At 42.4% G+C, this 13,076-nt stretch overlaps 1 protein-coding gene across 2 annotated transcripts; it reads right to left on the bottom strand.

Moving 5' to 3' along the window:
- Window positions 1-125: 125 nt before the first annotated feature.
- Window positions 126-12,673, bottom strand: Ms4a7 (membrane spanning 4-domains A7). Of its 2 annotated transcripts, none has more exons than XM_057779375.1 (7): window positions 12,444-12,673; window positions 9,356-9,514; window positions 6,818-6,952; window positions 5,433-5,489; window positions 4,005-4,211; window positions 1,370-1,471; window positions 126-280 (listed from the first exon to the last, which is right to left on the bottom strand). In XM_057779375.1, the coding sequence occupies exons 2-7, from the start codon at window positions 9,452-9,454 to the stop codon at window positions 218-220; spliced, it is 663 nt and encodes a 220-aa protein (XP_057635358.1). In that variant the 5' UTR covers window positions 9,455-9,514; window positions 12,444-12,673; the 3' UTR covers window positions 126-217. The 2 variants fall into 2 exon arrangements, with proteins under 2 accessions (XP_057635358.1, XP_057635357.1); XM_057779374.1 differs by having other exon boundaries at window positions 12,550-12,673.
- Window positions 12,674-13,076: the final 403 nt, after the last annotated feature.

Below are 13,076 nucleotides of genomic sequence, written 5' to 3'. Positions count from 1 at the left end.
TCTGTGGTCATTGTGGAATATTGGGCCCTAGAATCTTGCTGATGGGACTTTGAGGAAATGATTTCCAGTGGAGATGAAGTGGCTTATAATGAAAGCACGACAGGAAAGCTTTTCTTCCGAGGTTTATTTGGATCTCCCAAGGCTGAGATTTCAGGAACGTCCAGCTGTGCTCTGCCATGAGTGCCGGTTTTCTTCCTTCTTCTGCTGTGTTTCTTCCTCATGGCTTCAACGAACTGCTTTTGACAAGTTGATCTTGTGACTCAGGCATGAAACACGTACTCTGGAAGGATTGTAACATTTTGATTTTCAGAGCAGGGTTTAAAATGTTTTCATTTATTTCCCTCAAATACAATAATATAGTACATATAATAGTAATATTTTATAGCAGTACTTTTGCAACTTTATCATAATATGTAATTGCTACAATATTAAGCAAATTTCACTTTCCATTTTCTCATCTTGTTGCTTTATAGTAACTTCGATGTTGAATCATAATTCCTTCAAATTATAACATTTTCTATCGTGTAGCATTTAGGAGAAATGAAAACAGTTTGAAATTATAACATAAAAGGCTAAGAGGAAGCAAGGGAAAGAGGAGAAAAACAAACAAAATAGTAACGTCTTGGTAAAATTGCATTAATCAGGGCTTGGCCATGGAGACAAGGTCAGTGTCCACAATAAGAACAAGGCTGGATAAACTTTCATACTTCCCCATGTAGTTTTTATAAGTTCTGGTTCATTCATGAAATTTTGTGAGCTAACTTCTAGAACCAGCTAGTTTCATGGGGTGGGACTCTCTATCAGCGCTGCTATCCTGTAGGCACTATCTGATTGTGTTGATATTTTGTTTGTGATTTAACAAATAAAATTTGCCTGAAGATCAGAGTGTGGAGCTAGTCACACTAGTTAGCCATAGAGGCCAGGCAGTGGTGGCACACACCTTTAATCCCAGTACTTGAGAGCCACAGGCCTTTAATCCCAACACTAGGGAGGTGGAGACAGAAAGGGATATGGCTGGGCAGAGAGAAGAATATAAGGCGGGAGGAGACGTGAGCTCAAGGCATTCAATTTGAGGATTACTAGAGACAGGATCTTGCCCTCTTTGGTCTGGGATTCAGTAGAGGTAAAAAGTCTCTCTAGTGGCTGGCTCCTTTACTTCTCTGATCTTTCAGCATTTACCATAATATCTGATTCCGGGTTTATATTTAATAAGATTAATCAGGAATGTGTTGCATCTGATACCAGGTGATCATTCAGTGAACACTTATTTTCATTATTAAAGTCACTTTCTATCCGATCCTTTGAGCTTGTATCATTGCAGCTTAGAGTGGGAACACAGCAAGTGTCTCAGAGATATCAAGGTACTTACCCCAGACTTGTTGGAATAGACTTGCTTCCACCAAAAGACAGAACTGTACGCGGCTAGCAAAAACTCCATCACAGTGAAGATGAGCATCAACGCCAGCCCACTCTGAAAAGCAGCACAGGCCTGGGTGAGACCCCACACAAAGCCTTCGGGCCCTACTGAGAGGGGGTGGGGTGGGGCAGGGCGGGTCATTGAAGCCCTCAGCAATGGAGACAAGAAGGAGCAGAGACCATGGCTCAATCCTCCTCTCTACTTTTTCATTCAGATTTCTTAGTGATCAGAAAGAGATGAGAAAGAAGAGTGACTGGCCATCAGCTCTGCTGGTCTTCCCCATTTTGTTTGTCCTTGGTACTTTTCACTCAGCCCATTTTCAGGTGTGGATTCAGATTTACTTGCCCTGTAGGGTCTTCCCTGGGTTCCTTCAGCGCGCAATTTCATGGCTCCGATTCTGAAAATTCCTCCGGTAATTGTTTCTTCATAGTCTTTCTCCCCCACACTTTTCTATGAGAGCTTATTCCATGTTTCCTGTCACTCCAGGGTCTGTGTCACTCCCATTTCTCAAATTTGATATGAACTCATGAGATATTTCCTCAGGTGCATCAAATCTGCTTTCACTGCTCTCAGCTTTTAATTGCTAAGATTTTGACATTTCTAGTCATGGTTTCTATTTATCAGCTCCCCCGGTCCTTTTTATCATACTGTCCTTGGCTCATGTTTTGGTTTTGTCCTAGTCAGGGTTTCTGTTACAGTTATAAAACACCATGACCAAAAGTGCCTTAGAGAGAAAATGGTTAATTTCAGTTTACCCTTCCAGGTAGCGTCATTGAGGGAAGTCAAGGCAGGAACTCAGGGAAGGAGCCTGGAGGCAGGAGCTGAAGCAGAGGCCACGGAGGGACATTGCTTATTGGCTTGCTCAGCCTGCTTTCTTACAGCATTCAACAGGACTGAGTGTTTCCCGCACGTTTCTCTTGTTTATCATTACACAGTTTAAGTGCATATGTGATGGTGACGGAACTAGTGTGTGTCTTCAATATGTAAGATTCTTATAAGTGGGGATTATTGCTATGTCCCTAGACAGCTACTTTATGTCTGATTTTGTAAGGACCTGAGGAATACTAGGGATACAGAAGCAGTTTTAAAATCCCTTTATTAGAAACCCCCATCCCTCCCCGCCTGGTGTCTGTGGAACTGTGGGTTTAGATTGCCATCTGCACAGGGTTGAGCGAGCTGAGGGCAGGGATGCGTGAAACTTCCGGGGGCACTGAGTACCATTTCCTAGTCCGACGTCACAAGTCAAATGACTTTCAATCTCTATTTCTAATACATTTGTAGGGCTCTTGGTGTGTGCCGATGAGATTGACAACCCCAAACCCTTACCTGGGTACTAACAGTCCTCGACTCTAGTTCCTGTTTCTGTGCAGACTCCCCCAGTTTTCTGCTTTGATGATTTGACTTTAGAATCCTAATTAGCTTCTGCAACCTACGCCATCTTTATTTCTTTCTTCCTCAAGCTCCTTTTTATTTTCTTCCAGTTTTAAGCACACACACACACACACACACACACTCTGTTACTTCTGTTTAGGTTAATGCTGTTTTTATTAAATATTACTATCCCTTTGAAGTTGGTTTACTCTGCCTTGCTGCATCTTTTCTGATGTTGTGGAAGTTCTTTTTGGCTCTCCTTACATGAGAGTAGGAAACAACCTGATGTACTGACATTAATCTTAATTAAAACAACCGCCCAGTATCACAATGGGAGGACACTTCTCTCATTGCTTTACCCTGTTCGTCTTGCAGTGTGACCTCCTGGGCTTTCTCATGCTCACTTCTAACCAAATAAGTCTCTGCTCTTTCACTTCCTCAAGGTCCCAGGTCAACACTTTTGATCTACTCACATGGCCAGGCTCAGAGGCACGTGAGTCCAAAGACATTCTCCAAGACTCCTAAGTCAGATGGACACAAGGGAATGAAAGATGTTGGCTTGGTCACTCATTGCTCCCGCTTGGAGAAGTCATAAAGGAACAATCTTCATCTTTAAAAGACTCCTTATTATGGTTTAGATACTATTACGCTACATTTAGAAAATGGACTCAGTAAAGCTTGTCACTATCAATAGGTGGTCAAATTTGGATGAAAGGTGACAAGAAAATTCTGCCCAGGAACACTGGTGTTTTTCATAGGAGCCACATCTACTGGTCAACTGCCTTCTACCCGTCCTTCTTTGCCAGTCCTGAGCAGATGTGCACTTGAGGAAATTAAGCACGTGCTCCAACTCTCAGAATACATGTGACCAAAGGCACACATCTCTAAAGGGTGGAGCTTTCCAACTCCAGACAACAACCCATAAACAGCTTCCCAAGTTCAAGTTCAACACGCATAAGAAAGACTAGCATTGCCTATTGTGATTTAAAGCTCTCCATTGTATTTTCTTCATTCTTCACCTTCTTCCCCTCTTTCCACCATGCTTCCTGCATCCTCCCAACACAATCTGCTAACTTTCTGTCACACTCGATTTTTTTTCCTGTCTGCCCCAAACAGTCAAACCAACAAAACCAGAGATTGCTGAAAAAGCAGAAATTACTGAAAGGGGAGAAACTGGGGTTTCCCATGCCAAGATATTTAGTCTGGAATCGCTTACCATGGCACTGACATAAGCGAGGAGACAGTTCTTGTCTTCATTCATCCAATAGTGGGATTCCGAATAAAGAAATAAGGCCAGAAATCTCTTTTCTGGACTGCAACGTGGAGAGGCAGTCCCCAGGGCTATGAGGTTATGGGTGAGGAGGAAGAGGCCAATGGCAGCAACAACAGAGCTTGCCGCATTGGAGGCCAGGCTGCTCAGTGCCTGGAAGAGAGATTCTGTGTTGGATTTTCATCACCAGCTTAGTGTAGGAGGCTCTGTTCCCTCTGCCTATTATACTGCAATGGCCCTTCCCAGAGTTGTTTCTAATAGAATCTGACCTCTCATCAGACAGTCTATGGATAATTTGTCCTTGTATTGCTCAGCACTCTGCAGTTTTTCACATGAGACAGTCAGAAAATGTGTCTTCAATGGGATAATGTGAGCAGCTCCTCACAGTCTGGCTTCCTGACTCTCTATGACACTGAATGCCAAGCTGAGACTCCTCAGCCTGCTGCCAGGATCTCCACTGACTTCCCCAATGCTCTTAGAACTTTCCTTTGAAGACCTCCTAAACTATGGCCTTTGGCATCCTCTGGAGAACCCAGACTATACCTTTACCTCACATATTGAAGCAGCTTTAGAGAATAGTGAAAGCAAACTGAAGAGCTTGAATACCCTAAAGCAGTGGCTCTCCACCTTTGTAATCCTGAGACCCTTTAATACAGACCCTACACGGTGATCAGGTCTAAGGGAAGAGAATACACTTTCATCTGACAAACAGCTAACAAATGTGCACCTCCTTTTTCCGCCCAAGAAAGGGCAAGAAGTATTGGTGCATGAGTTTAGTCCCTGTGATTCTAGCTATGCCCACCCACAAACAACACAAGGAGCAGGTAGTAGCCTTGAAAACACAGTAAGAGGAAGCAGTAACACTGCTGCTCCTGTCGGCAGCAGCCTTTCCTACTTCTGGCCACATGCCCACCCAGGTGGGAAAGGTACACCCTGACTCCAGAAGCCAAAGGGTCCGGCCAGCTATGGCTGAGAACACAAAGGTGGCTTAGGTGCTGGCACCTGCTCCTGGTGGCTGAAGCCACAGTATAAGCCCAGGGGTTGTGGGGTGGTTGGAGAGTTCCCAGCACTGGGTGGGGTCACAATTCTGAGCTTGGAATCAGGAAATGACTCCCATCTCTCTGCATGTGTGACCAGGCAAGTCCCTTTCTACTCTGGATTCCAGTTTCCCTCCCGTCATATGTGGAAAATGAACATGTTCACTCAGAAGTGATGTCCCAGGTGTGTCAGTGGGCCAGCTGAAGAATATATACTCCCTAACCTGTTCTGAGCTTTGTTTCCCCAAACTGTGTGTTGGAGGGTTGGAACAAGAACAATTAACTATGTGGTTTCAACTATTACAACCAACTAGAGATTGATGATCTTTATACTTACAAAGGGTTTGATTGAGATTTTCCCGGAGATTATTGAGAGAGATCCAACAAAGGCAAACTGTTCAGAAAGAGAGAGAAAAGAAAGAGTTGGCCTAAGCTGCTTTCAGATCACTCGCAAAAAGCAATGGGAAACGTCTAGGGGGACAACCCGGCAGAAATGACGAGTCCATATTACCAGGGAAGCTTCATATCTTCATCTTCTCAGGAAAGTTGGGTTTATGTTATTGGGAAGCAGCAGTTGCTGCAGGCAAGATACAACCAACGCCTGGCAGATACCACTAATATTGAAAGGGGAGGTTACGACAATATGAAGACTAGGAGGGCAGCAGAAGCACCTAGGAATGAGCCTCTCATGTAACAAGGGACAGATAAATATGGAGGTGAAGCTGTTGGTGTAGATGGGATGAGTATCACCCAGAGTTTAAGAAATCAGGAAAACAAGATATGACATGAAGCCTTGCTTGTGGCCACTGAGAAGGCAGTACTTGATCACAGTGGTACTAGGAGCCCAGCAAGCAGAGGTGGGTGGTCTGGGAGGCTGGAACACAGATTATGCTTGTGGCGTGAGTATTGTGTAGTCACAGAAAATGAGTGTCAAAAATGAATCTACTAGTAGTAGATTCGCTAATGAAATGTGGGGGCTGCCACCACGGTTATACAATGAACTCCATGACAAATTGATCTTTGGGGACAGAAACAGGCATTCTCACACACTGTGTAATTGTACCCATGCAGGGACCATGGTCACTAAAATCCCTTTGTATAATTCATCTTCCAAGAATGTTCCCCTTTCCCTCAGTTTTACAAGATTCTCTATTGAAGAGAAATGATGATTGGTAGGAGGTATACATTGGGTTTAGCTACCCTGAAATAAGATCCTTGCCCGTGAGCCATTATCTGACAAGAAGCCCAAGAAGTCTGTAGATGTTCAGGGTTACTGCAAGTAGAAGAATGCCCGTTTCCCATGAACGATCTTGTCATTACTGAGATAATGACAAGGCACTGTGGTGTCTGATAGAGGTTCCAGGTCAGTATTGCTCACTCTACCTGAGAAGTGAATTACTTTTCTATTGGCTAGAAACCAATGGCCGCTTCAAAACCTCAAAGAGGGATGTCAATAATATTCCTTTTGTCTAAGAGGATGTGGTGTGTGATAGGAAATGTGCCGATACACCCAGTGCGTTGTCTTCTCCCCCTGCCTCCTGTTCTAATGAGACCACTCATAAGATACTGACTTTTGAATGGGAGAGACAGGGCGTGAGACAGGAGCATTGAGATGGCCTCCTCCTGCATCCTTTCCTCTCGAAGAGGAAGCTATTTTTATCACTGAGTGCCTGGTGTATATTTAAGAAGTATAAACACCTTTGGAGATCGTACTTTACTTACACACAGGGATCCAAAAAATGGGTACCCGAACATCAAAGTGGTGAAGGCTGCTGGGTTGATGTAGGAAGAGTAGGAAGCTGACACAAAAATGCCCCCAAAGCTTGCAATCGTCAGGGCGCACAGTATCTGGATGGTCTGCAGCAGACAAGACAGGGGGTTCTAGAACATGCTTTAAGTAGATGCAAAGGATTATTTGAGTACAAACTGACTTATAAGGAGTGTATAACATGTTATGATTTTCTGTATTAAAAGGGGGAATACTCAAGGAACAAATAAGTCTTTTCTAAGAGAAAAATCCAAAATTTACCTGTTTTATTTTTTTGGAGGGCTTATTGAACTCAGGAAATGATTTGCAAAAGTCATATTACTTCAAAATCTTCTTCAAAAAACATTTCATGTTTTGTAAAGTCACTGGGAAAAGTTGTATGGACTGGAGTTTAACCAGGTGAATACGGAGAAGTGTCAGTGTAGGCCTCAGCTTCAACTGAGAGCCGCTGAGAGTAATATGTCTAGTGCTGTCACTCATCCTTTTTTATCTGTCATTTGAATTTAAAACTCATGTGATTGTCACAGCACCAGATGTCAGGCTAGTTTACATGTTTAAGGTGCCCGCATTCTCAGCAGTATTCGTGACATCTGTGTTACTGACGAGGAACACGAGGGAGTTAAGTTGTACAAACTTGCACAAATGGCAAAAGACCAGGAACCTTGTTTGGCCTTTCCAGTTTGAATGAGAATCTGTACTTCTATTCAAGGCTGGATATATATTGTGATTCACACACAGACAACATAACCCCAAAATAAGAGATGTCATCTATTACCACAATTCATCATCGAACACCCATAGACCAAGAGGCAGGCATGAAGTAAATGACAGCCACTCTGGTGGACCCTTCCATCTTACATGTGCCATGTGAAGACAAGCTCCATGGCAACCGGGGTGGAGAATTACAAGAGCGTGTTATCAAGGATGGGGCCCATCAGGGATGGAGATTTGTGATTAAATAGATGGGAGACATTGGAATACAACAGGATCCGGGAGAGAGAACACACATGGTTATAGCCACCTAATATTTGTCAAAGGTGTTGTCTTCACCAAATGGCACTGGGGAAACTGGAAACCCACATGTCAGAGAATAAAGCTAGATCCCCATCTCTCACTTGCACAAAAATAATTCAGAATAGAGCAAATATGCCAGGGTAAAATCTGAAGCCCAGCAGCTGCTAGAGTCAAACGTCAGGAACACACTTCAAGATGAAAGGATTTTATGAAAAGAAGCCCAGTAATTCAGATAACAATGGGAATAACCGATAAGATTGCACGGAATGATGAAACTTCGGCCTAGCAGTGGAAACAAACATGAGAGTGAAGGGAGAGTCTGAAAATGGAAGGAAGCCATTGATGACTATAGATTCTGTGGAAAGCCCCCAAGTTAACCACTAAGAAAACCAAGGCAACCAACTAATAGGCTTGTGAACTGAATACATAATTCTCAAAAGAAGGAATAAAGATAGACTACAAATATTTAGAGGAGACGCAGCATCCTAATGACTAATTAGAGGGATGGAAATAAAAGCTGCTTTCAGATGCCTTCTCAATCCAGTCAGACCCGCCATCATCAGGAAAGCAAACGATCTAACATCTGATGAAGATGCGAGGAAAGAGGAACAGCTAAACGCTGCTGGGAATATAAACCAATGTGTCCCCCGAGGAAATCAACGTGATGCTTCCTCAAACAGCTGAAACTAAATTAGAGGCAGCATATGATCCAGACACTGCCTCCTGGGTATATCCCCAAGGGAGTCAAAGTCAGCACACCACAGAGAGGCCTGCACATCCAAGCTCAGTGTTACACAATAGCCAAGGCATGGGACCAGTTAGACGTCCATCAGCAGAAAAACACAACATGTTCTTTATACACAATGTAGTTTTATTCAACCATGAAGGAGAGTAAAATAATGTCCTTTATTGTGAAATGGGAGGAATGAAGGATTGTCATACTAAATAAAATAAGACAAGCTCAGGAAGACAATTTCTGTGTTTTCTCTACTATGAAAAATATACATTTAAATATATACATATATACGTAAACATGGGAATAGAAGAGGCACTACTGGGGAGGGGAAGTGATCAAAGAGATGGAAGATAAAACAATGAGAGGGAAAAGACAAATGCCATGCTCTCTTGATGTGGGATTTCCCTCTGTGTGCTGTGATTACCGTTAATGAATAAAGAAACTGCTTTGGACCTATAGCAGGGCAGAACTTACCTACACTAAAGGCAAACGAGAAGAAACTAAGTTCTTAATTATGCAGTGTTCTGGTGAAAAAGGCACAAGTAGTTTTAATTTTTAATTATTTAATTAAATGGAAACCCTAAGAGAGTACAGTTTCTGAAACAGTTACATTTCACAGTGTGGTTAGCTTGTGGAGTCAACCGGGAACAAGTCAAGGATTCTCCCCAACCCACTATAGCTCTGTCGTCTGGACACAATCTTATTATCTCTTTGTGTTCTCCTCCTAACAAGATGGACTTACCCCAAGAACTGTGGCTTCCTTAGGCACAGCAACCAGCACGTCATCATCTTTCTGGTCCGTGCGTCCAGCTTCCTTTCTTTTGTGAATAACGATGTCCATTGGAAGGCAGGTCCCCAAACGCTCTTGATGCCAAGCTGCAGGAGCGTGATGCTGTCGATGCTAGAAGAGGCACTAAACTCATCAGTTCCTAGGGCTGGACTGACAGACACTCACAGGCACCAGAGACTGTAGGGAGCGAAGAAGGGTGGTTTTTCTTCCTATGAGAAGTAGGTACATTCAGGGTATGATGACCAGAGCCTGGCTTGCTTTCTACAAACAGAACTGGAACCGAGTTTCAGGGGGAACATAGGAGAGTTAGCTTCCTTGCTGCATTTCATCCATGATGAAAAAGAAACACGCTAGTGGGGAAAATCGCAAACATTTCAAGGCACCCCACAATTTGGAGCTTAGTAATCCAAGCATAATTTAATCTGCAGTCCTGAGTGGACTCGCCTCACGCCCGTCCCACAAGCCTTTGCTTTCAGCTCCCTTTCTCTACCTCATGTGCCCCTGCTTCCGCTATAGTACCCCCCTCTCTGAAGCTGTTTATGCTGTCTAATCCCCCACTATTCATTCTCTCTCCATTAAATTACTGGGTGAGTACTTTTCTGTCTACAAAAAGAACAAGCCTAATCCAGAATTGCATCACTTTTTAAAAAACTCATGTTGAATTCCAGGCACCTGAGCACCAAAGGTCTTAATCCTTCTAAGGATCTCACATTCTAGATGTTAAGTACATTTCATATATTAGTAACTCAGAACTAATAAGTTGAAAGTTACCAAAAGCACTTACCTGCTGCATCGCATGTGTTTAACAATACACTGTAGCAAATAGCAAATATAATTATCGTTAGTTTGTTGTTTGCCTAACTTGCGTGTACCTGGGCTGCGTCTACTGGGCTCAGGAGCTTGCAATATTTTCCTCTGTGTGACAATAATCTCCTCTATGTGATATTTTCACCTAGCATCTTCATTCCCAATATTAACAGTTCCACTCCAGAAGAAAACAGTGCTCTACCAGATCAACAGTACCAAAATGAACCCCAGAATCTTGTTTCTACTGGGGGAGATAGGGACAGCACTGCAATGGATGTCAAATGCTGTTTGTACCTGGAGCACTGGCTGTCACTCACGAGTTCACAGTCTGCTCCTAGGAATGGCTGTGATCCTGGGGAAGTGTGTTAAAAGTTTCTTTCCAGAACTGCTCCCATATTGGGAAACCTGGATTTTGACTTGACTTTTGTTGTTGAAAACATCAAATAATCCCTTCCAGTCAAGCTTAATAACCAATCTCCCTGGTTCTGATTTCTTTCCTGGGTTTTCCAGGTTTCATATCCAAGAACTCTATCTTATCCATTATTCTAAGAGCTATGTTAGGAACTGGAAGCCTGGTTGATTCTCTCTAGCCTGTCAATGTTCTGTCCCTTTATTTTCTGTTATTTTAAAATTGATTTATTTTTCTTAAGAACATAAAAATAAAGTTTGCACACTCCTTCAATCCCAGAACTTGGGAGGCAAAAGCAGGCAGATCTCTCTAAGTTAGAGGTCAGCCTGGTCTATAAGAACTAGTTCCAGGAGAGACTCCAAGCCTACAGAGAAACCCTGTCTCAAAAAACCAAATAAATAAGCAAACAAATAAGGAAGGAAAGAAGTAAATAAAAAGAAAATATTCCTCCTCTTTATGTGTGATTTTACCCAAATCATAACACTGTACAAACGGTCATTCCATGCATTCAGAACTTCTTTTTACTGGTTCGTCAGTAGACATCTTTGACAAATTAGTATAAGAGACTTAAGTATAAAAGCCAAATGCTAGATTCTGACATATGCCATATTCTGACATATGACATAGATGAACCTCAAAAACAAAATCAATGAAGTTGGTCAGGTAGAGAATTTCAGATGCTGTGTGGTTCAACTTACAAGGTTCCCTGACTACTCAGCTTAGTGGAGAGTGGAATGGCAGCTGCCAAGGGCTCGGGAAGGACCGAGGTGCAGCTGTTTAGTGGTTATGGTTCCACTTTGTAAAGATAACCAAGTTCTGGAGTTGGATGGTGGTGAGGGTGTCAAAACACGGATGGCCTTGATGCCCCTGAACTGCACACTTCTGTGGTAAGAATGCTACGATTATGTAAGCAGAGTTTAACTCTGAAAATCCCAAATGAATGCATATTTCTAGATTCATTAAACCTGACACATGTTCTTGAACATTTTGGTTGTTTCTTTTTTTACTGCCATGATCAATGCTGAAAGAAACATCTGTGTACTTTGAAATATTGTACAATTTATGCTTATTTTATCTACTAAATTATATCCTTATGATAGCATGTAGAGTTTTTTTTGTTGTTTTTTTTTTGTTTTGTTTTTACAGAACTTAAGCTATTGCATTTAAATTTGGATATGTAAAGTTATTTTAGGAACAACTCTACATAATGCAAGGTTTCTTTTCTTTTTCTTTCTTTTTTTTTTTTTGAGTTTTTTGTGTCTCCTGACTGACACCATTTCTTCCAATCCAGCAATGGAGAGGATGCTTTGTCCTTCATTATAACAAGGTGAAGTAGAAGTAGACCAGAGCTTTTGAAAAAGGTTCAAGAAATTCCTACTATTCAGGCAAGCAGCTCTGCGCAATACTTTTCTGTGTTACAATATTAGGTTATAATTATAGTTTCCAAATTCAACATTTGCTTAATCCCAGTCTTCACTGAGAACAAGTTTTGTAAGAATGGGTGATAACAGTGGGGAAATACGGGAACTGTGGAAGGACATCCCTTCACATCTCAAGTGAAATCTAAGGGTGGTTTGCTTTTTGGCAAGTAAGGAAAAAGAGGCCCCAAAAGGGCAGGGAATTTGGACTGCTCTTCAGTATGGAGAGGGAGGGGGAATGGAGTGGGGGGAGGAAAAGAGGAGTGGGGATAGGGGAGGGGAGTGGGGGGAGGGGGCAATATGTGGGAGGAGGGGGAGGGAAATGGGAAATGGGGAGCAGGTGGAAATTTTAATGAAAAAAGAATAAAAATAAATAATAATAATAATAAAAGGGCATCGGACTCACCAGTTCATGCAGGTGATGAACAGAAAGGACAGGATGCGAATCTAGTTCCCTGTCTCTCCCGAGCACAATCTCCCCCAGGAGTTCTAACCCAACTGAAAGCACTTACCTGTCCTCACAGCCCTGTCTGTGTTCCTGTGCCTGCTCACTCAGGTCCAGGGAGCTCCTTGGCTCAACCTCCCACCAGCTGTTTCCCCCAGAAGTTTCACTGTCTGCTTTCAACACTCAGGCAGTCTGTGATTTCCCCGGAAGGTATTCATGATTACTCAAGATGTGAATTTGTGGTAATTACAAGCAGTTGGCAAATGAAAAACTGTTCTGCTTCCCCTTTCTGAATTTTGAGGTTTGGGAAAAAAGAAACACAAAATAAAAGTCTCTCAAGAAACAAAGAACTGTGGTCCTATTGCAACCAATTCCCTGCATTTCTATGTGGGGTGAAGCAAGCACATTGGTTGCATTAAATCTGTCTTATCTGCTGAATGAGGCATGGATGTTAATAATTTGTCTGACTGTTGCAGAATTAATAAGAAAGGAAGTAAAAAGTTTATAAAAGAGAATTATTTCTAATGACAACGGTACATAAGGACTTGAGATAATTTTAATTTTTTCTTTGTGCAATCTTTCCAGACATTGAAG

The sequence above is a fragment of the Chionomys nivalis genome, chromosome 8 (assembly GCF_950005125.1).
Source record: "Chionomys nivalis chromosome 8, mChiNiv1.1, whole genome shotgun sequence".
In the NCBI taxonomy this organism is placed as follows: Eukaryota; Metazoa; Chordata; class Mammalia; order Rodentia; family Cricetidae; genus Chionomys; species Chionomys nivalis.
Note: the sequence above shows the minus strand (reverse complement) of the source record. Positions and strands in the feature narration are given on the sequence as shown.